The sequence below is a fragment of the Ranitomeya imitator genome, chromosome 4 (assembly GCF_032444005.1).
Source record: "Ranitomeya imitator isolate aRanImi1 chromosome 4, aRanImi1.pri, whole genome shotgun sequence".
In the NCBI taxonomy this organism is placed as follows: Eukaryota; Metazoa; Chordata; class Amphibia; order Anura; family Dendrobatidae; genus Ranitomeya; species Ranitomeya imitator.
Window position 1 is genome coordinate 437,290,348 of NC_091285.1, and position 22,519 is coordinate 437,312,866.

Here is a 22,519-nt window from a genome sequence, read left to right on the forward strand (position 1 = left end):
TAGTCATCGGGGAATAGCGGTGAAAGGACCTGTGGTATGTGACAGCAGTGCCTGCTACCTAATGAACCTTCAATTCAGGGCAGAAACGGAAGCAGTGGGAGCAATGGCAACCTCAGCCTCTTGATGATGATCTGTTTGAAAATACTCTGTGCATGCTGGGAGACTCAAAAAGAATTGTCACAGAAAGTAAGAAAAGAAACCAAAGACTGGAAGTTAGAGAGGGAATGGTATGGATTTTTTAATTGATGTAACTTAGAAAAGTAGTTAGATTATTAAATAATTAAATATGTATGAAATTCGCTTTTAGTCTCACAGAACCCCTTTAAAAAAAAATGTAATTAAATTGGCATTTTTTAGGTTTCTGTTTAAGTTTAAGCCATTTATTATTAGTAGAGATTACGGTAATACTTCTAAAACGTACTGTTATGCATCTAATTGGAAACTTTATCTATCAATGTACCCTTTTGTGCATGCATTTTTTGTTTTGTGTGGCTATGTTCATATACACTGCTCAAAAAAATAAAGGGAACACTTAAACAGAATATAACTCCCAAGTAAATCAAACTTCTGTGAAATCAAACTGTCCACTTATTAAGCAACACTGTTTGACAATCGATTTCACATGCTGCTGTGCAAATGGAATAGACAACAGATGGAAATTATTGGCAATTATCAAGACACACTCAAAGGAGTGGTTCTGCAGGTGGGGACCACAGACCACATCTCAGTACCAATGCTTTCTGGCTGATGTTTTGGTCACTTTTGAATGTTGGTTGTGCTTTCACACTCGTAGTAGCATGAGATGGACTCTACAACCTACAGAAGTGGCTAAGGTAGTGCAGCTCATCAAGGATGGCACATCAATGCAAGCTGTGGCAAGAAGGTTTGCTATGTCTGTCAGCGTAGTGTCCAGAGGCTGAAAGCACTATCAGGAGACAGGCCACTAATAAGTAATTAGTGTGGTGTGGGGTGGAATTTCTTTGGAGGGCTGCACAGCCCTTCATGTGCTCTCCAGAGGTAGCTTGACTGCCATTAGGTACCGAGATGAGATCCTCAGACCCCTTGTGATACCACATACTGGTGCAGTTAGCGCTGGGTTCCTCCTAATGCAGAACAATGCCAGACCTCACGTGGCTGGAGTGTCTGCAGTTCCTGCAAGATGAAGGCATTGAAGCCATGGACTGGCCCGCCCGTTCCCCAGACCTGAATCCAATTGGACACATCTGGGACATCATGTCTCGCACCATCCACCAACGTCACGTTGCTCCACAGACTGTCCAGGAGTTGGTGGATGCTTTAGTCCAGGTCTGGGAGGAGATCCCTCAGGAGACCATCCACCGTCTCATCAGGAGCATGCCCAGGCTTTGTTGGGAGATCATACAGGCACGTGGAGGCCACACATACTACTGAGCATCATTTCCTTGTCTTGAGGCATTTCCACTGAAGTTGGATCAGCCTGTAACTTCATTTTCCACTTTGCTTTTGAGCATCATTCCAACTCCAGACCTCCATGAAATATTAGTTGTGATTTACGTTGATCATTTTGTTCTCAACAAATTCCACTATGTAATGAATATTTACAACTGGAATATTTCATTCAGTGATATCTAGGATGTGGGATTTTAGTGTTCCCTTTGTTTTTGAGCAGTTTATATTTGAATATATATCATTATAGGGTATCTATCAGCACAGCACGACTGTTCAAACCAAGTGCAGGTGCTTAGTTCAACCTTCATGGATCTATAAAGCCAGAGATTTCATTAAAAAATAGAGGGGCGGGTGGAAATAGAGATAAGACAAGTCGATGGGGCTGACACTGAACTGTTTGGCCGGCCAAGTGTGTACCGAGAGCTTGTACTTGGTTTGAACAGTCATTATGTGTCCACGGGCTCCATTTAACTATTATCTGTTGTATTTCCAGAGTACAGGACTCCTGGTGGATGTCAGTATCTCAGATCACTCAATAGTAATTAAATTTTCAGATTACTATGAAGGAGCTGCTCCTGCATTGATCATGAATCATACACCTCGATCTAAATTGACGTATAGTCAAAGGTAGGACAAGAAAATGACATGCTGTGTTGATTTATTATGTGGCTTTTGTCTAGTGGGGGTTACACACAGGGCCCGATTTATCAAGACCTGCATTGTTCATTGCTGGTCTTGATGAGGAAAAGTTCTATAGTCAGATACTTCTGATTCGTGAAGAGTCCTTAGCTTCATCTTAAATCAGGAACGGAAGACAGGTGGTTTGCCCCTCGCCACAAATCCTACTCATGTCCCTGCTGAAATAAGATTTGTGGCGTACAGAACACCACCGCTAATCATGCCTGCCCCCTACTAGCTTTCCACCCACTTTGTTGAGGCTGGGTGAAAATTGTTTGAGAATGGCAAAAGTCACAAAATATGAGCGCAGCCTTGAGTTTTGCCAAAATGTTGTGACTTTTCAAAGTTTTTTACACAAGAATACTGACATAAAAGCTTTCATGAAGTGAGCCCAATGTGCAGAATTGTTCACATTTGGAAAAAAAAAGCCACAAAAAAATGGCTCCTATCAATACACCCATAAAGTTTTTCTTGCATCATTCACGTCTAATTTTACATTTTTTGGGTTAAAGTAATAAAGGAGCAGAATTAAACTACATGTTAAAATACTGAATACCTTACAGTGGCATTGAAGAGGAGACAGTGCTTATGCCTGGAGAAACAAAACTGTTTGCCTGGGCTGATCCAACTGGAACCAAAAAACTGATATGGACATATAGCCAGAACAAGGGGGAGCTTGACCTGTTAAAGGTAAATTGTTTGTCTCTGTTTTCCTCTTTCTTGCAATGCCCTTTTATATATGGATTTTTACAAGACCAAAAGATAATTTATAGGATGCCTGCCACCGTTTTACTTTGTATTTGTCATGGGGATAGCACGAGAGAGAGGGGCCAGGAGATTGCAGCGTCTGGTTACCTGGACTCCTGCAGCGGTTAGAACTTCGTCACCATGATACTAAACTGCAGGATTTCTTTGCTCTGGTATTGTTAGGTTTATCAGTTCAGTTCATCTCCTTGAGCTCTCCATCATGGATTGTCTCAGCTGTTCTGTATTGGACACTCCCCTCTGGCATATATGCTTGCCACTGGAATTTGGAATTGCCAGTGATAGTTCTTTCTGCCTTGTTTGGAGTTGGAGGAGTTATTCGGTGTTTACATTTGGAGTTTGGAGAGTTGCTCTGGAGATTTCTGCGTGGAGTTTGTTTGCGTGTTCATCTTCATCATCTCCTATTTGATTTCACCTACCTTACCCTCCCCTCTATTCCACTGTCTGGTGACTGTATTTTCTATGATTGTTTTCATTTATCCCTGTTTATTTTTCATTGTCAGTCTGTCTAGTGTAATCCTATATAGTTTGGCTTCACACTGGTAAGGATAAGTCAGGAGCATAGCAAGGCATGTGACCCTGTGTCTCCACCTTCCAGGGTAATCCGGGGAACAGGAATAGACTAGGGCACCCCCTAGCGTGAGGAATAAGGAAGGAGCCCTTTTCCCCGAGAAATCCTGTGTGAAATTATGAATTGCTATATGACTTTTGCTTAGATTTGCAAGTATCAACAGTTATTTTTAGAATCCATTTGATATATACAGATAATAAGAAATCTATTTGTAGTAGTTCTATATATTGTTTGTCAGAAAAAAAAAGTTATCAGATTTTCTCACCTAAATAAATTATTTTCACACTGAATTACTTAATTATTTTTTTTTAAGGATGAAAGTGGACAGTTTGCTTACAATCATGAAATTCAGATTCACTGGGTGTCATTCCTTGATGGGCGTCAGAGAGTCTTGCTTTTCACTGAAGATGTGGCTTTGGTGACAAAGGCACGCCAAGCTGAAGAAATGGAGCAACCAGATCAGGAAGTAAATATATCCATTCACAGTTTGGGTCTTTCTCTAATTAACAACGAGACCAAACAAGAGATTTCTTACATAGGAATCACAAGGTAAGTGTTAATTAGACTTTTCATCTAATCGCTGTTGTAGCTTGGAACATTGTAAGTGATTTGTATTACCAGCTTTTTTCCCAAATCTAAAGGTAAACATTTTCCTTGTTGCCTTTGCTCTTCTCTCAGGTTTATTAGGGTGTTCATACTGTTCGGTTTATTAAAGGGAACCGGTCACCCCGTTTTTTCAGATTGAGCTATAAATACTGTTAAATAGGGCCTGCGCTGTGTGTTACTATAGTGTATGTAGTGTACCCTGATTCCCCATGTATGCTGAGAAATACATTACCAAAGTCGCCGTTTTCGCCTGTCAATCAGGCTGGTCTGGTCAGGTGGGCGTGTTCACAGCGCTCTTTTCTTCCCCAGCTTTCCGTTGGTGGCGTAGTGGTGTGCGCATGTCCAAGGTCCGAATTCCCTGTGCCCACGTGAAGACACAGCGCGCGATCTGCGCTGTCATCCCTTTCATCGGTGGGGGCGGCCATCTTCCTGGGGCCGCGCGTGCGCAGATGGAGTGCTCTGCTGCACGGGGCTTCAGGAAAATGGCCGCGGGATGCCGCGCGTGCGCAGAAGAGATCGCGGCGGCCATTTTCCCAAAGCCGAGTTTGCATCTCGGCTTTGGGAAAATGGCCGCCGCGATCTCTTCTGCGCACGCGCGGCATCCCGCGGCCATTTTCCTGAAGCCCCGTGCAGCAGAGCACTCCATCTGCGCACGCGCGGCCCCAGGAAGATGGCCGCCCCCACCGATGAAAGGGATGACAGCGCAGATCGCGCGCTGTGTCTTCACGTGGGCGCAGGGAATTCGGACCTTGGACATGCGCACACCACTATGCCACCAACGGAAAGCTGGGGAAGAAAAGAGCGCTGTGAACACGCCCACCTGACCAGACCAGCCTGATTGACAGGCGAAAACGGCGACTTTGGTAATGTATTTCTCAGCATACATGGGGAATCGGGGTACACTACATACACTATAGTAACACACAGCGCAGGCCCTATTTAACAGTATTTATAGCTCAATCTGAAAAAACGGGGTGACAGGTTCCCTTTAAAGTAAATCTCTTACTAAGACAAACATGAAGAAGAAGGTTTTAGATTTACATTGCTAGAATGAAATTGGTGGTTTAGGAGACTTGCTTTTTGAAATATTGCATCGTGTTCTGTTTCTAGGGGATGTTTCATGCAAGTCACCTCATAAAAATTCTTACAGGGAGTCTGTCAGCAGGACTTCAGCCTCCAAGCTATACATATATGCATATGTATCTCTTTCAAAGACAAGTCCAATAATACCTTTACATGGCCAGTCTGCTCCTCTGTTACTGAGAAATTAGTTTTTGAATTGATATAGTTTGAAACCTCTGTCACTCCAGCTCTATTACTCACCCAAGATTGCCACCTGACTGACAGGCTCTATGCTGTGTGACTATAGGCAAAGGAGTCGTTAGTCAAGTCAGAGGTGGCGCTGGGCGGGGAAAGGAGCTGAACTGGCAGAGACTTCAGGTCGGAAGTAGATCTTCAGATTCGCTTACATATGAATTCAAACTGTGATTTCTCAGTGACTGAGGAACGGACTGGTCATTTGAAGGTATTGCTTGAATGTGCCTTTGAAATTTCTGCTTACACGTATAAATAGTTTGGGCTGTGAAAATGATGGCTACAGATTCCCTTAAGGTAATGATGTATTTCCTGAAAATAGATAACTGGTTGATTTTTGCTTGCAGCTCAGGAGTAATCTGGGAGCTAATGCCAAAACAGAAGTGGAAGCCCTTTAACCAGAAACAGATTCTTCAACTAGAACAAGCCTATGAGAAATATCTCCCTGGGGAACAATGCAGATGGACAAAATTAGATGGCAATTTTGAGGTGTGTATGGGTTATTTGTGTGGTCTGATCTTACTAAAGTTGAGCTATCATCAGAATATGACCTATTAATTAAATTTGATTTTAAATATATTTTCGGAAAAATTTTAGCAATGTCCTTTTTTTTTTTTCTTTCCTTGTCACGATCTGTGTTTAAAAATAAATAAATAAAAAAAATTATGCACTTTTTTTCCCCAACTTACTGCCTGTTGTTGCCTACTTGAATGAGTGGTCTTGGGTTATCAATCATGTATAGAGGTGTTGCCTGTCATTGTAATCCCGCCTCTGCTGGTATGTTCAGTTTGTAAACTCTTCCTCAAAAGACAAGTGGTGTCTAAAATAGCCTGTGTAAAAATTGCATGTTTACAGTTTTTTTTATTATTACATTGAACCTGTCAGCAGGATTGTACACAGTAACCCACAGACAGTGTCAGGTCGGCGCTGTTATACTGATGAAAATGATACCTTGGTTGGTGAAATCCATCTTGTGGTTGTTGTTTAATCTATATTTTTAGTTTTCAGTTAATGAGATTCTCGTGCTTCAGGGCGGCCTGTGGGGGGTGGGGGGCCTTGTTGTTCTCTGCTTCTATATTCATTTGTTTGGGTTTATGACAGGTCCCTGATCCCTCCCTGACCTCCCCCTATTTTACCTACTGCATAGAATTATGGTGTGAAAAAAAAAAATCACATTATTCATGCAGGTGGCGGCACCTGTGCTGTAGCATGATACAGGGGATAATATGGCAGTTTTCATGTTATTTAGAAATATACAAAGGGAACCTGTCACCCCCAATATAGAAGGTGAGCTAAGCCCACCGGCATCAGGGCTTATCTACAGCATTCTGTAATGCTGTAGATAAAAGCCCGATGTATCCTGAAAGATAAGAAAAAGAGGTTAGATTATACTCACCCAGGGGCGGTCCCGGTTTGGTTCTGGTCCGATGGGCATCGCGGTCCGGTTCGGGGCCTCCCATCTTCTTACGATGACGTCCCTTTCTTGTCTTCATGCTGCAGTTCCGGCACAGGCGTACTTTGTCTACCCTGTTGAGGGCAGAGCAAAGTACTGCAGTGCGCAGGTGCCAAGAAAGGTCAGAGAGGCCTGCGCACTGCAGTACTTTGCTCTGCCCTCAACAGGGCAGACAAAGTACGCCTGTGCCGCAGCGTGAAGACAAGAAGAGGACGTCATCCTATGAAGATGAGAGGCCCCGGACCGGACCGCGACGCCCATCAGATCGGAGCGCCCGCCCCTGGGTGAGTATAATCTAACCTCTTTTTCTCATCTTTGCAGGATACATCTGGTTCTTATCTACAGCATTACAGAATGCTATAGATAAGCCCCTGATGCTGGTGGGCTTAGCTCACCTTCGATTTTGTGGGTGACAGGTTCCCTTTTTAAAAAAAAATTCTTAATCAAAATAGCTCCTGCGCCGTGTGCAGGTGCCGCCGCCGTTGCAATTTTACTAGAGAAAAAAAAATTAGGCTCCATCAAGAAGGGGCCAAAAATGTTTTAAAAATATATGTAAAGGCCCCTTCACATTAAGCGACGCTGCAGCGATACCGACAACGATTCGGATCGCTGCAGCGTCGCTGTTTGGTCGCTGGAGAGCTGTCACACAGACCGCTCTCCAGCGACCAACGATGCCGGTAACCAGGGTAAACATCGGGTAACTAAGCGCAGGGCCGCGCTTAGTAACCCGATGTTTACCCTGGTTACCATCCTAAAAGTAAAAAAAAAAAAACACTAGATACTTACCTACCGCTGTCTGTCCTCCAGCGCTGCGCTCTGCTTCTCTGCTCTCCTCCTGTACTGTCTGGGAGCCGGAAAGCAGAGCGGTGACGTCACCGCTCTGCTTTCCGGCTCACAGACAGTACAGGAGGAGTGCAGAGCACAACGCTGGAGGACAGACGGCTGTAGGTAAGTATGTACTGTTTGTTTTTTTTTTACTTTTAGCATGGTAACCAGGGTAAACATCGGGTTACTAAGCGCGGCCCTGCGCTTAGTTACCCGATGTTTACCCTGGTTACCAGTGAAGACATCGCTGGATCGGTGTCACACACGCCGATCCAGCGATGTCTCCAGGGAGTCCAGCGACGAAATAAAGTTCTGGACTTTGTTCAGCGACCACCGATCTCCCAGCAGGGGCCTGATCGTTGGTCGCTGTCACACAGAACGATTTCATTAACGATATCGTTGCTACGTCACAAATAGCAACGATATCGTTAACAATATCGTTATGTGTGAAGGTACCTTAACACCAAATCCTTATTTACACAATAGGTTATTTCTCTGACCGTCATTTCCCTTTAAAGCCCATTGTCTTTAATCTGTATCTTAATCACATGTAGGTCAGCTTCAGTTGTATGGAAATGCGCTCACCAGTTAAATGCAAAATCAGAAGAAGCTTCCTCTCTGGTATCCAAATAGAACTGAAACAGTCTCCACATCAAAGAAGCTTACGGGCTCAATTATTCTGGCTACAGGTGAAGTCAAGTTTATACACAGAATGGATTAAAATACTGTATTTCACTTTTAGCAAACAGTTACTTGTATATGAAATATTTTCTACAAATAATCTTTAATATCTTGTGACACACTAACCTGCTCAGTTAATTTGCTTGATTGCAGTCAATTTTGGTTTGAATAGTTCAACCCTTGAACGTTTTTTCATTTCGTTTTTTCCTTCCCTTCTTCCAAGAGCCATCATTTTTTATTTCGCCATCCACATATCCGTCTGATGGCTAGTTTTTTACTAAACGAGTTGTACTTTTTAATGACCCGATTCATTTTATTGTATGATGTACTGGAAAGTGGGAAATAATTTCTAAGTGGGTTGAAATTGCAAAAAAAAAGTATAATTCCAAAATTTTTATTTTTTAAGTTTTTTTTTTTTTACATTTAAAACTGACAGATACCAAACATGTATAGTTGTTTTTTATTTTATTTAAATGGTGAATAAACTAATTTCATTACGCTGTTTGCCAATTGGATACATTTATTTTATGTTTTGATAGATAGGATTTTTTCGAATGCAACAATGCCAAATATGTGTGTATTTGTTTCTTTTTTATGGGACTAAAAGGGATTAGTTGAACTTGTTTTATTTTATTTTTTCTATTTTTAAAAACTTTTCTCTGCATTTTTCGTAGGGGATTTGCAGCTGCTATCATCTGATACATACAAGGGCATCAGTAGTAAACAGTGAAACGACTATTGTTGAATAGTACTTAATTTTTGCCTGAGCTGTATTTATTAAGACACCACTGCAAAATTTTCAGTTTGTCTGATTTTTCTCTTTATAGGTGTATTATTGAGTACAATGTAAATTGTTCTTTTATTCTATTAACTTCTGACAACATGTCTACGAATTTCCAAGCAATAAATTTTGTACTTTGTCAGAAAAGGTGAAATGGTCAAAATTAAAAAAAAATAAAAATCCAGTGCTTTCAGACCTCAAATAATGCAAAGAAAGCAAGTTCATAATCATTTGGAAACCGCAATACTAATATTTTTACTCAGGAATAGTTCAAAAATCAATATTTTCTGGAATAACCATGATTTTTAATCACAGCTTTCATGCGTCTTGGCATGCTTTCCACCTGTCTTACACACTACTTCTGGCGCAAAAATGTAAGCAGTTCTTCTTTGATGACTTGTGACTATCCAACATCCTTTTGATTACATTCCAGAGGTTTTCACTAGGGTTCAGGTCTGGAGGTTGGGCTGCCCATGACAGGGTTTTAATGTGGTGGTCTCTTACTTTTTGCCACAGCTCTATGCAGTGAAATAGAAAGTAAAACCGACTGTAATGTTCAAGTAAAAGAATCCATTTTATCAATCAATCAACTGAATTATCTGGGACTGTTTAGCTCTCCTGTGTAACCAGAGTATTTATCCTTGTACCACCAATATTTTACAGATCATCAGTCATACTATGCTATTAAAGGGAATATGTCAGCAGCATGACATAGGAGCAGAGAGCCTGATCCCAGTCATGTGTGCAGCAGTTATTATTATTATTTATTTATTTATATAGCACCATTGATTCCATGGTGCTGTACATTAGAGTGGGTTACATACAAGTTACAGATATTACTTACAGTTAACAAACTAACAATGACAGACTGATAAAGAGGGGCGAGGACCCTGCTCTTGCGGGCTTACATTCTACAAGATTATGGGGAAGGAGACAGTAGGTTGAGGGTTGCAGGAGCTCCGGTGTTGGTGAGGCGGTAGCTTAGGTAGTGATGAGGAGGCAGTGGGGTCAGTGCAGGTTATAGACTTTCCTGAAGAGATTGGTTTTCAGGTTCCTTCTGAAGGATCCGAATGTGGTTGGTGGTCGGACGTGTTGGGGCAAAGAATTCCAGAGGATTGGGGATATTCGGGAGAAGTCTTGGAGGCGATTGGATGAGGAGCAAATAAGTGTGGAGGAGAGAAGGAGGTCTTGGGAGAACCGGAGATTACGTGAGGGAAGATATCGGGAGATTAGTTCAGAGATATATGGAGGAGCCAGGTTATGGATGGCTTTGTAGGTCAGTATTAGTAATTTGAACGCTGAGGGATTGGAAGCCCGTGAAGAGATTTGCAGAGGGGGGAAGCAGAGGAGTAGCTAGGAGAGAGATGAATTAGTCGGGCAGCAGAGTTAAGCATGGACTGGAGAGGTGCAAGGGTGTTAGCAGGGAGGCCGCAGAAAAGGATATTGCAGTAGTCAAGGTGGGAGATGATGAGGGCATGCACTTTAGTAGATTGACGGTTGAGGAAAGGACGGATTCTGGAGATATTTTTGAGCTGGAGGCGACAGGTTGTGGAACGAGCTTGGATGTGCAGTTTGAAGGACAGGGCAGAGTTGAAGGTTACTCCGAGGCAGCGGACTTCCAGTACGGGGGAAAGCATGATGTCATTGATTGCGATAGATAGGTCAGGTAAAGAAGATCTATGGGATGAAGGAAAGATGATGAGTTCAGATTTGTCCACATTGAGTTTGAGGAAGCGAGAGGAGAAGGAGGATATGGCTGATAAGCACTCTGGGATTCTGGACAGCAGAGCGGTGACGTCTGGGCCAGAGAGGTAGAGCTGAGTGTCATCAGCATAGAGGTGATACTGGAATCCATGGGACTTTGAGTTGTCCCAAGCTAAGTGTATAGATTGAGAAGAGTAGGGGTCCTAGAACAGAGCTTTGGGGGGCTCCAACAGAGAGAGGGTGGGATGAGGAGGTAGTGTGGGGGTGGGAGACGCTGAATGTGCGGTTGGAAAGGTACGAAGAGATCCAGGATAGGGCGAGGTCTTTGATGCCAAAGGAGGAGAGGATCTGTAGTAGGAGACAGTGGTCAACTGTGTCGAAAGCAGAGGACAGGTCTAGAAGGAGGAATACAGAGTATTGTCCATTAGCTTTGGCGGTAAGTAGGTCGTTAGGGATTTTGGTCAGGGCTGTCTTAGTTCAGTGATGGGGGCGGAAACCAGATTGCAGATTGTCAAAGAGCAAGTTAGATGAGAGAGGGAGGAAAGTTCAGAGTGGACGTGCTGCTCCAGGAGTTTGGAAGCCAATGGGAGCAGTGATATTGGGCGATAGCTGGACATAGCAGTTGGATCAAGGGTTGGCTTTTTTACGGATAGGCGTGATTGTGGCATGTTTGAAAGCAGAAGGGAAGGTGCCAGAAGTTAGTGATAGGTTGAAGAGGTGGGTTAGGGATGGGAGAAGTGTGGTAGTGAGGTTGGGGAGGAGGTGGGATAGGATGGGGTCGAGCGCACAGGTGGTGAGGTGCGATTTGGAGAGGAGGCAATTTAGCCCCCCTTCAGTGATGTTATAATATACACAGTTTTCTCTGCTGCAGATCTAGCAGTTGTTGAGCTGTGTATAATCCCGTCCACACCACAGCTTTCTGTGTACATTGTGTAGTAACAGAGAGCTGCTAATCAGTGCTGGGGGCATGGTTGGAGCAAGGATGCATGTGGCCAGTTGTCTTATAGCTATAATCTCCTGCTGATAAAGTACTGATTGTATTGAAACAGCAAAACATAGCCCAGTAAGTGACACATAATCATTGTCTGTGCTACTTCATTATTGTTGTCTCAGGTTACATAGCAAAAACCTGGGGACAGATTCCTTTTAAGGTGTCAGGATATCTCATGGTGGAATCGAGTCCTTTGGAGAAGGCTCCACTCATAAGATGCTTTCAGATGATTATTGGGGACAAAAGTGACTGATTAGGAATGTTCTTTTCCTGATGATCATAAAGTGTAAACAGGATGCTAATCACTCAACAAAGAGCAAAACGCTTGTTAGACATTGTCTTGTGTAAGCTGAAAACAATAGCAGCGAATTCACACAGAACAGTCTTTGCCTGATCGTTCTGCGCACATCTAAAGGTACCTTCACACTCAGCGACGCTGCAGCGATACCGACAACGATGTCGATCGCTGCAGCGTCGCTGTTTGGTCGCTGTAGAGCTGTCACACAGACAGCTCTCCAGCGACCAACGATCCCGAGGTCCCCGATAACCAGGGTAAACATCGGGTTACTAAGCGCAGGGCCGCGCTTAGTAACCCGATGTTTACCCAGGTTACCAGCGTAAACGTTAAAAAAACAAACACTACATACTTACCTTCAGCTGTCTGTCCTCCGGCGCTCTGCTTTCCTCTGCACTGTCAGCGCCGGTCAGCCGGAAAGCACAGCGGTGACGTCACCGCTCTGCTTTCCGGCTGGCCGGCGCTGACACAGGATGCAGGAGGAGTGCAGAGAAGCAGAGCGCCGGGGGACAGACAGCTGAAGGTAAGTATGTAGTGTTTGTTTTTTTAACGTTTACGCTTCGTAACCAGGGTAAACATCGGGTTACTAAGCGCGGCCCTGCGCTTAGTAACCCGATGTTTACCCTGGTTACCAGTGAAGACATCGCTGGATCGGCGTCACACACGCCGAACCAGCGATGTCAGCGGAAGTCCAGCGACAAAATAAAGTTCTGGACTTTCCTCAGCGACCAACGATCTCCCAGCAGGGGCCTGATCGTTGGTCGCTGTCACACATAACGATTTCCTTAACGATATCGTTGCTACGTCACAAAAAGCAACGATATCGTTAACGATATCGTTATGTGTGACGGTACCTTAAGGAGCGATCACCAATTGGAGATAATTTAACTCTGACGGTTGGCTGGTGTAAACCAAGTTTTAGTTATGAAGAAGAGCCTCAGCTGCTCCACCAGGTTTGTTTTGATGGAATAACCTTTTTAACACACTTTATTCTAAAAATATTTTTCATTGATTCCAAAATATATGAAACCCTTACAGTATGTAAAGAATAAAGCCATGAGCAAAGCTTATCATTATGACGTCTCTACTTCATGTGATGTATTTGGGTCTGTACACCCATCTGTGCTGCTTCTGTGCATATAACAACCTATGGACAATTTAGTCAAATGACTATATATCATGACCCCAAAGTAATAATGTGATATGGATGAGCTTTCCTTGCCGTCATGTTTAGTACTTCTTCAGAGATTTAGTGGATTATGTTGTTTTCCTTGGCAGGTGGATAACCAGCTTCCTGGTTCGATGTTTCCTGCCGTCTTCCATCCAGTTGCACCTCCCAAATCCATTGCTTTAGACTCTGGTAAAAAATCATTATTTTCTGATGCTTAGTTCTTCAATGTCTTTACCTGCACCAGCATGTCACCTTCACAATATAGTAAGGCTATGTTCACACATTGCAGAAAATTTCCACCTCTAATTTGGTTACACATCCGCAAGTTTTCTGCATTGAATCCACAGACGGAATCCACATCTGATACTTGCGGATTTGACTGCGGATTTCACCCTAATCCATTTACTTAGCATTGAATAGGATGAAAACCGCAATGAAAATCCACATAACAACGAGCATGATATAGTTTTGAAATCCATCTCATGCTTTCATTTTTGCTCTTTTTTATTTCTGAAACATGTGACTTGAATTTTGTAGAAACCCATTTACTTATGCTATACTACGAATTGCTGCAGATGACTTTGCGGAATCCGCAAGTAATTCGAGATGTGTGAACTTTGCCCAAGACATAATTTTTAAAAAAAAATTTTTGTTGTATTTTATTAATTTGTTCATAACTGTTTACCATAATCTTAAACCGTACAAAACGAACTAAAAGTATGTGACTATTATTAATTATTTATTGTATAGGTCAAAAATATACAAAAAGCATATTGTAGATCAATATTATATGTAGTGCACTTGTCTGCTTGGATGATGAAAAGTCTTAAGATGGCCATGCACTTAGATGGTTGTCAGCCAAATGATGGTTCGGCGGACCACCATGTCTGCTGACTCTCATACACTGGAGCGTTTGTTCGGCTGAACGATCCTGTGCTCTATGAGAAAGCCACCGACTGACACGTCAACTGGCCGCTAATCTCAGAGAGAACAATACGATTGGTAGTGTAAAATTGGACATAGACTATCGACCTTTCTACCAACCATCAGTAGGCCGGTGCCTCCATATACAGCGGGAACGGAAAGTATTCAGATCCCTTTACATTTTTCACTCTGTTTCATTGCAGCCATTTGGTAAATTCAATAAAGTTCTTTTTTTTCTCATTAGTATACACTCTGCACCCCATCTTGACTGAAAAAAACAGAAATGTAGCCATTTTTGCAAATTTATTTAAAAAGCAAAACTGAAATATCACATGGTCATAAGTATTCACACCCTTTGCTCAGTATTGAGTAGAAGCACCCTTTTTAGCTAGTACAGCCATGAGTTTTCTTGGCAATGATGCAACAATTGTTTCACACCTGGATTTGGGGCCATTCTTCCTTGCAGATCCTCTCCAGTTCCGTCAGGTTGGATGGTGAACATTGGTGGACAGCCATTTTCAGGTCTCTCCAGAGATGCTCAATTGTGTTTAAGTCAGGGCTCTGGCTGGGCTAGTCAATAATGGTCACAGAGTTGTTCCAAAGCCATTCCTTTGTTATTTTCTCTGTGTGCTCAGGGTCATGGTCTTGTTGGAAGGTGAACCTTCGGCCAAGTCTGAGGTCAAGAGCACTCTGGAAGAGGTTTTCATCCAGAATATCTATGTACTTGGCTGCATTCATGTTTACATCTGTTAGCCAGCGTGATTACATGTGGTGATTCCCTGGCAACCCCCACATGTACTTAGCCTGGCTAATAGTTGTAAATCATTCAGCTGAGGCGATGAAAACGAAATCTCCGCGCACTAAAAAATACTCGGAGGACACCCGAGCGTGCTTAGGAAATCTCGAGTAACGAGTATATTCGCTCATCACTAGTCTTGAGGAGAGGCTTCCGTCGGGCCACTCTACCATAAAGGCCTGACTGGTGGAGGTCTGCAGTGATAGTTGATTTTGTGGAACTTTCTCCCATCTCCCTACTGCATCTCTGGAGCTCAGCCACAGTGATCTTGACTTGATCTTCTGTACCTCTCTCACCAAGGCTGTTCTCCCATGATTGCTCAGTTTGGCTGGATGGCCAGGTCTAGGAAGGGCTTGAAAAAGCCACTTAGGCGAAACGTACGTTGGAGTCGGAGTCCTTGAGGGTCACAGATCATCTCCACACTGGTACTAGTATTTTTCCAGAGATTTATGCACTTTTTCTGTCTAGGTTAGACTCTTTATCATTGATGCATATGCACTTTATTGAGATGGATGGCTTATGATTAGTGCCATCTATTGGGTCTTTTTTGCACTTTGGAGGGCCAATTATGTTTTTCTAGTATCTTTTGTATTATATGGATCTGGTCTCCTTATTTAATATACATTTTGTAACATGGTGTAGTATTATTAGTTGTCCTTTCCTTTTCTGTATATTTTATTCTTTCAATAAAATTATTTTTTATACTTTTTCCTCTTTGTGATTTTCGTTTTTTTGTTCACTTTGATATTGGTTCTATGGTTATTGGTGGACATCAATTCACTAGGGTGAATTTTGTTGTGTATTTGAACGTGTGCACATAGCCTAAAATGAAAAAACTGAGGCTAAAAGAAATTTTCTGTGAAAAAAAAAAAAAGTAAGTTTTAATTTTTACGGATCAATTTGTGAAGCACCTGAGGGTTTAAAGTGCTCACTATGCATCTAGATAAGCTCCTTGGGGGGTCTAGTTTCCAAAATGGGGTCACTTGTGGGGGAACTCCAATATTTAGGCACACAGGGGCTCTCCACACGCGACATGGTGTCCGCTAAAGATTGGAGCCAATTTTTCATTGAAAAAGTCAAATGGCGCTCCTTACCTTCCGAGCCCTGTCGTGCGCCCAATCAGTGGTGTCCCCCCCTCCCTTCACATATGGGGTATCGGCGTACTCAGGACAAATTGTACAATAACTTTTGGGGTCCAGTTTCTCCTTTTACTCTTGGGAAAATAAAAAAATTGTTTCTAAGAGATCATTTTTGTGACTAAAAAGTTAAATGTTCATTTTTTCCTTCCATGTTGCTTCTGCTGCTGTGAAGCACCTAAAGGGTTAATAAACTTCTTGAATGTGGTTTTGAGTACCTTGAGGGTGCAGTTTTTAGAATGTTGTCACTTTTGGGTATTTTCAGCCATATAGACCCCTCAAACTGACTTCAAATGTGAGGTGGTCCCTAAAAAAAAAGGTTTTGTAAATTTTGTTTTAAAAATGAGAAATCGCTGGTCAAATTTTAACGCTTAACTTCCTAGCAAAAAAAAATTTTGTTTCCAAAATTGTGCTGATGTAAAGTAGACATGTGGGAAATGTTATTTATTAACTTAAAAATTCAAAATTTGAAAATTGCGAGATTTTCCAAATTTTAGCCAAATTTTCATGTTTTTTACAAATAAACGCAAAAATTATTGACCTGAATTTACCACTAACATGAAGCCCAATATGTCACGAAAAAAACAGTGTCAGAACCGCTAGGATCCGTTGAAGAACCACTAGGATCCGTTGAAGCGTTCCTGAGTTATTACCTCATAAAGGGACAGTGGTCAGAATTGCAAAAAATGGCCAGGTCATTAAGGTCAAAATAGGCTGGGTCATGAAGGGGTTAATAAATATGCAAAAATTTCTACATTTCTGTTTTTTTTTTTTGTCAAGATGGTGTGCAGAATGTTCATTAATGAGAAAAAAATTAACTTTGAATTTACCAAATGGCTGCAATGAAACAGAGTGAATAATTTAAAGGGGTCTGAATACTTTCCATGCCCACTGTACATTAGACTGATGGCCCACTCCATCAATATTGGCGGGTTCGACAGACATAGTCTAACATGTATAGAGGCCTTTACTATCAGAATTGTTAGATTTTGTTATTTTTTCAGGCTGAAATAAGCATTGCATTTTGTTTGTGTATTGTATTGTCCATTAATATGCGGGGAACGGATTAAAATCAGTCATTTATGGATGTGTTCTTCAAGGATCCAATTTCTTCAAATTCTTTTTTGTCTTGGCAGAACCAAAGCCATTTATTGATGTCAGCATCATAACAAGATTTAATGAATTTAGTAAAGTCATGCAGTTTAAGTAAGTACATAACCTGGGAAAAATAGTGTGACGTGGGTTTACAACAGAAACTTGTTTTTCAGTGCAAAATATTTTGTTACAAATCGATTTTCAGCTTTCTTGTTCATGTTGATATGTTTCTGTAAAGGTACTTCATGGTCCTCATCCAGTGTATGGCTCTGAAGATTGACCAAGGCTTTCTGGCAGCAATCATGGGGTTGTTCACTCCTTCCAGCCTTCCAGAAGTTGAGAAACAACGGGTAAGTCAGGGTTCTCAAACTCAGGCCGCACATAAAAAAAAATAAATTTTGAAGAGCCACCTTCTTTGCATGATGAGATTACATTTTTAGTGATACCATATTTTTTTTTCTGTATACCTTTTGATCTTTTTTTTAACATTTTTGACATATTTATTTTACTCTTTTAAATGGCATTCAACTTATGGGTTAAGGTACAGTTTTATAGCATGGGTCATTAAAGGGAACCTGTCACCCCGAAAATCGCGGGTGAGGTAAGCCCACCGGCATCAGGGGCTTATCTACAGCATTCTGTAATGCTGTAGATAAGCCCCCGATGTTACCTGAAAAAGGAGAAAAAGACGTTATATTATACTCACCCAGGGGCGGTCCCGCTGCTGGTCAGGTCGGATGGGCGTCTCTGGTCCGCTGCGGCGCCTCCTCTCTTCATTACAAGATGTCCTCTTCTGATCTTCAGCCACGGCTCCAGCGCAGGCGTACTTTGCCCTCTTGAGGGCAGAGGATAGTACTGCAGTGCGCAGGCGCCGGAAAGGTCAGAGGCCCGGCGCCTGCGCACTGCAGTACTTTGTCTGCCCTCAACAGGGCAGAGCAAACTACGCCTGCGCCGGAGCCGTGGCTGAAGATCAGAAGAGGACGTATTGTAATGAAGATGGGAGGCGCCGCAGCGGACCGGAGACGCCCATCCGACCTGACCAGCAGCGGGACCGCCCCTGGGTGACAGGTTCCCTTTAAGGATGCGGTGATAACAAATGTGCACTTGTTTATATTCCTTAGTTTATACATAAAACAGTATTTTTAGTGCCAAAATATTTTCTCATACTTTATTTTGATTTTTATGTTTACAGTTTTCTTTTTGTGGCCCTCAATTAATCACATATAGTAATATTGTTTTACAATTCGTACCATATAGTAATTGTGACCAACATCTTATAGTAATGTCATCATCTTGGTTCTCACCTTGCAGTACTGACTCATCCTGATCCCTGTTTTGCAGTACTGACCCCATCCTGGTCCCAGTGTCGCTCATCACACACACACACATTAAAAATAGGCCTGATGCTATTGAATCGGGAGTGCGCTGAAATTAACATCTGTGTATTAGAGCGCGCATTTGTGGCTGTTACTGCGCATGCTTGCGGCCACGAGCTACACCTGCACAACTGACATAAACATCACCGCTATTCCCACACATGCGGAGACGTGTATGGAATTCGGGGACAGCGGCCAGATTCGGGGACAGCGGCCAGAAGTCCCAACTGGCGATTATATATGTAGATATGCAGTGGGCCATTTATATGGATACACCTAAATAAAAATAGGAATGGTTGGTGATATCAACTTCCTGTTTGTGGTACATTAGTATATGGGAGTGGGAAAACTTTTAAAGATTGGTGGTGACCATGGTAGCCATTTTGAAGTTGGCCATTTTGGATCCAACTTTATTTTTTCCAATGGGAAGGGGGTCATGTGACACATCAAACTTATTGAGAATTTCACAAGAAAAACAATGGTGTGCTTGGTTTTAATGTATCTTTAATCTTTCATGAGTTATTTACAAGTTTATGACCACTTATAAAATGTGTTCAAAGTGCTGCCCATTGTGTTGGATTGTCAATGCAACCCTCTTCTCCCACTGTTGACACACTGATAGCAACTAAACAAATTTGAATAGCTGGTGCACCACAATGGTATGATAAATAGAATGTGGGGGTGCAAGCTTAGTGGCTAATGAGCAGACTAGTAGAAAACACAGAAAAAGGATCCACTATAATGTATGCACACCACCAAAATTTCAATGAAAAACACACAAGCTTTATTGGTAACATGAATAAAAACAATTAAAACCATGCAAAAAATGCTCCCTCAGTGAACATGCTCCCAAAACTATCAAACATCATGGAAAACTCCCATATAGTAATGGAACAAACACATGAAATATATCAATAACCCATAATATTAACACAATACTGATAGTTATCGGCAAATACGCCGCATGGTGCTCAGAGAAATATTGATGAATGATGGAACCATGCCCAAAATATAACAGACAATTCACTCAGTAGTGAGTATAGTATGGGCTCGACGCATTCCGTAACTCATACGGGTCCTAAAGCCCCCAATATAAATAATTGCAGGTGACAAAAAGTAGTAGGGCCAAGCAGATGTCCCAGAAAAAGGAAGGAGAAAGCTCTCCAAGTAATAAGCAAGTATCACCTATAATATGGCAATAGAGGACCGTGCTCCAGCAGCCAGATGGTGGTCAGGGCATCAGAGTACAGAGACTCCTGAAGGACGGTATGAGGCTGAGCAACCAGGAAGCAGGTTGCACCAGAGTGGTTGCTCAGCCTCATACCGTCCTCATACGCTGCCCGTGCCGAAATGCTGACATCAGTTGCCAGTCTTTAATTGGCCGGTGACTGGTATTGAAGCGCAGATAGCTAGTCTCTGTGCCGCAGTACATCTCAGCTGAATGTGTGCTCACTTACACACATTCAACTGAAAAGTAGCGCAAACATCAGCGGCCCCCTGGACCAGGCCACATCATCACGGGGAGGTCTGGATCCTGCGGGCAACATGAAGCAGCCCCAGGTGCCACATGCGGCCCAGGTGCCATGTGTTTGGGACCTCTGGTGTAAGTAATCACAATATCATTTATTTTTACTGCATTTAAAACGGTTTTGCTTTGTTGGATGCTTTTTAATTTTGCAATATGATTGAAAACCATAACTTTTTTTTTTACCTTTTCATTGAGTGTAGCTATAACTTCTTTCAGAAAGCTGTTAGTATTTCCATTCTGCATTCGTAGGGCCTCAAGCTCCCAGGGTATGGTAAGCGTGTCTTTTACCATCTACCAGGCAGGTATACATTGGTCTGCCTTTATTTGTTGCATAGAGATTCTGGCTCCCTGGAGTCACTATATGCAGGAAGGGAGGCCCTAGTAAACCGAGCAGGGAGCGCCATGATACTACCAGACATGTCTTAAACTCCTGCTTGCTTCTGCTGTCAGGTATGCAGCAGATCTTTATTTAGGGACATTTGCTATATATTACCAGGATTATAGATCAGATTTTGCATTTCTCATCTACTTTGTGGAGGGATAATACTCAATTTACACTGTACGTCAATTTATGTTGTGGATTTTAGCTCTGAATTTCAGCCTTTGCTTTCCAAAGAGGAGGCTACAGCACTAAGCCATGCTTTTTTTTTTAAATATAATCTATTTCTAATATAATTTTAGATTTAACTGTATATATGTGTAATTATTAGTGATTTACCTTGATACATGGAAATTGCTTAATATGTAATGATCATAAGTCTTTATGCGTTTTCTCTTGTTAAAATGCAGACAAAGCTCATTCAGAAAGATGTAGATGCCTTAAACACAGAGCTGATGGAATCTTCCATGACCGATATTAGCACTCCAAGCTTCTTTGAACACTTCCACATATCTCCTGTGAAGGTAGGCCTGTGAATATTAGCATTTCTTTCAAGGTTGTTGATGCAAAAATTTTCTTTCAAAATAAAGCTTTTCTTTTTCTCTTATTTTCGAGTATTTCTTGTTATCAGCAGTTACTTAGAAAAATGGGTGACGACCAAATGGTTTCTGATTAGATTCCACAGAGGTTTTCACCCAATACTGCCTAATTGTGCAATGATTTATTAAAAAATCAGGGTTTCAGATCAAAGCTGATTGCTTTTCTCTGTGGCAACTGAATGGAAGATGATACTTTTAATGATGTATTTTTAACTTGCTTGTAATTGTGTATTCAATAAGCTGCATAAATCAGTACAAGTGAATATAATAAACTTTGCAATGTGCCTTATCAGAGAAATATGCTTCTTTCTTGACTCAGCTACCTCTTCCTCACCCCTTTGCCTCCTGAACTCTCCATCCTTTCTGAAAAAAAACCAGCTGAAATCTGTCAATATGGACTGCTGGCACAGTGAGGTGTCACACAACTCCTTATTCTCTACAGAGAAAGTACTCAATACAATGAGAAACCTTGGAGACACCGGCAGTTTGTGCTGCAGTTTTCCGAAAATGTATTTCACCCTAGTGCTGTAATCACAGCCACACAGCTCAGTACTGATGGATAATGTCTTCCATGGTGTTGCTACTTCTGAACATCTTCTACAGAAAAAGATCAGGACTCTCTCTCTCTGTTTCTTTGTACTGTGTATCTGAGACATCATAGCAGCTGGTCTCTTTTTACTAACTCGAAGAAATGAAAACTGGAGATGAAAAACGGTTTACAAATGCACAATGCAGGTTATATAATGGGCATAAGTGATGTTCTTCCTCATTTATATGCGCATGACTGCTTATTACGCTTCTAATGATTTATTTGCTATATACAACTCTTGCTTTTGTTTGTAGTTACATTTGAGCCTGTCTTTGGGATCCGGAGGGGAACAGTCAAACAAAGAGGATAATGAAATTGTTGCCATCAGTTCTATCAACCTCCTTTTAAAGAGCATTGGAGCTACACTTACTGATGTGGATGATCTCGTTTTCAAGTAAATTTCCTTTTATTTTTTTAATTATAATCTGATGGGAGGGGCACATACAATCATTGGTTGAAATAGTAAGCATCTAATTGAGTGGGACAAAGGCCAGTTTTGCCCAAGCTTATTTTTGCCCTGTATTAAGACTGAGTAATAAAGGTTCACTATTTGCTTCTTTTGGAAGTAAAATACGGTAATGAATTCAGCAAAACTCTAAAACCAAGATATGCTGCTGGAAGAATTGGTGCTTAAATCTGATGATTGCCATGTGCAACTAATCCACACTTATCTTGCATTAATGTCGATAGCTTACCCCTTATTACTTTGAATCTGTAATTGGTAAGGGCACTGGTGGGAGTGCATTATCACATACAAGAAAAAGAAACAATATATTGTTTTTTGTCCTCTTATTCTTGAAAATGTTTGAAATCTGGTTGCTCGACAGCATTATT

At 41.9% G+C, this 22,519-nt stretch overlaps 1 protein-coding gene across 2 annotated transcripts in view; it reads left to right on the top strand.

Moving 5' to 3' along the window:
• Positions 1–22,519, top strand: part of VPS13C (vacuolar protein sorting 13 homolog C) — a 478,755-nt gene that overhangs the window by 382,451 nt on the left and 73,785 nt on the right. For both annotated transcript variants that reach the window (XM_069765602.1, XM_069765601.1), the window contains 10 exons: positions 1,922–2,055; positions 2,670–2,796; positions 3,756–3,991; positions 5,710–5,851; positions 8,195–8,329; positions 13,371–13,452; positions 17,256–17,325; positions 17,453–17,564; positions 20,908–21,021; positions 21,940–22,079. In XM_069765602.1, the coding sequence (XP_069621703.1) occupies positions 1,922–2,055; positions 2,670–2,796; positions 3,756–3,991; positions 5,710–5,851; positions 8,195–8,329; positions 13,371–13,452; positions 17,256–17,325; positions 17,453–17,564; positions 20,908–21,021; positions 21,940–22,079 (1,292 nt within the window). The remainder of the gene's footprint in view (positions 1–1,921; positions 2,056–2,669; positions 2,797–3,755; positions 3,992–5,709; positions 5,852–8,194; positions 8,330–13,370; positions 13,453–17,255; positions 17,326–17,452; positions 17,565–20,907; positions 21,022–21,939; positions 22,080–22,519) is intronic.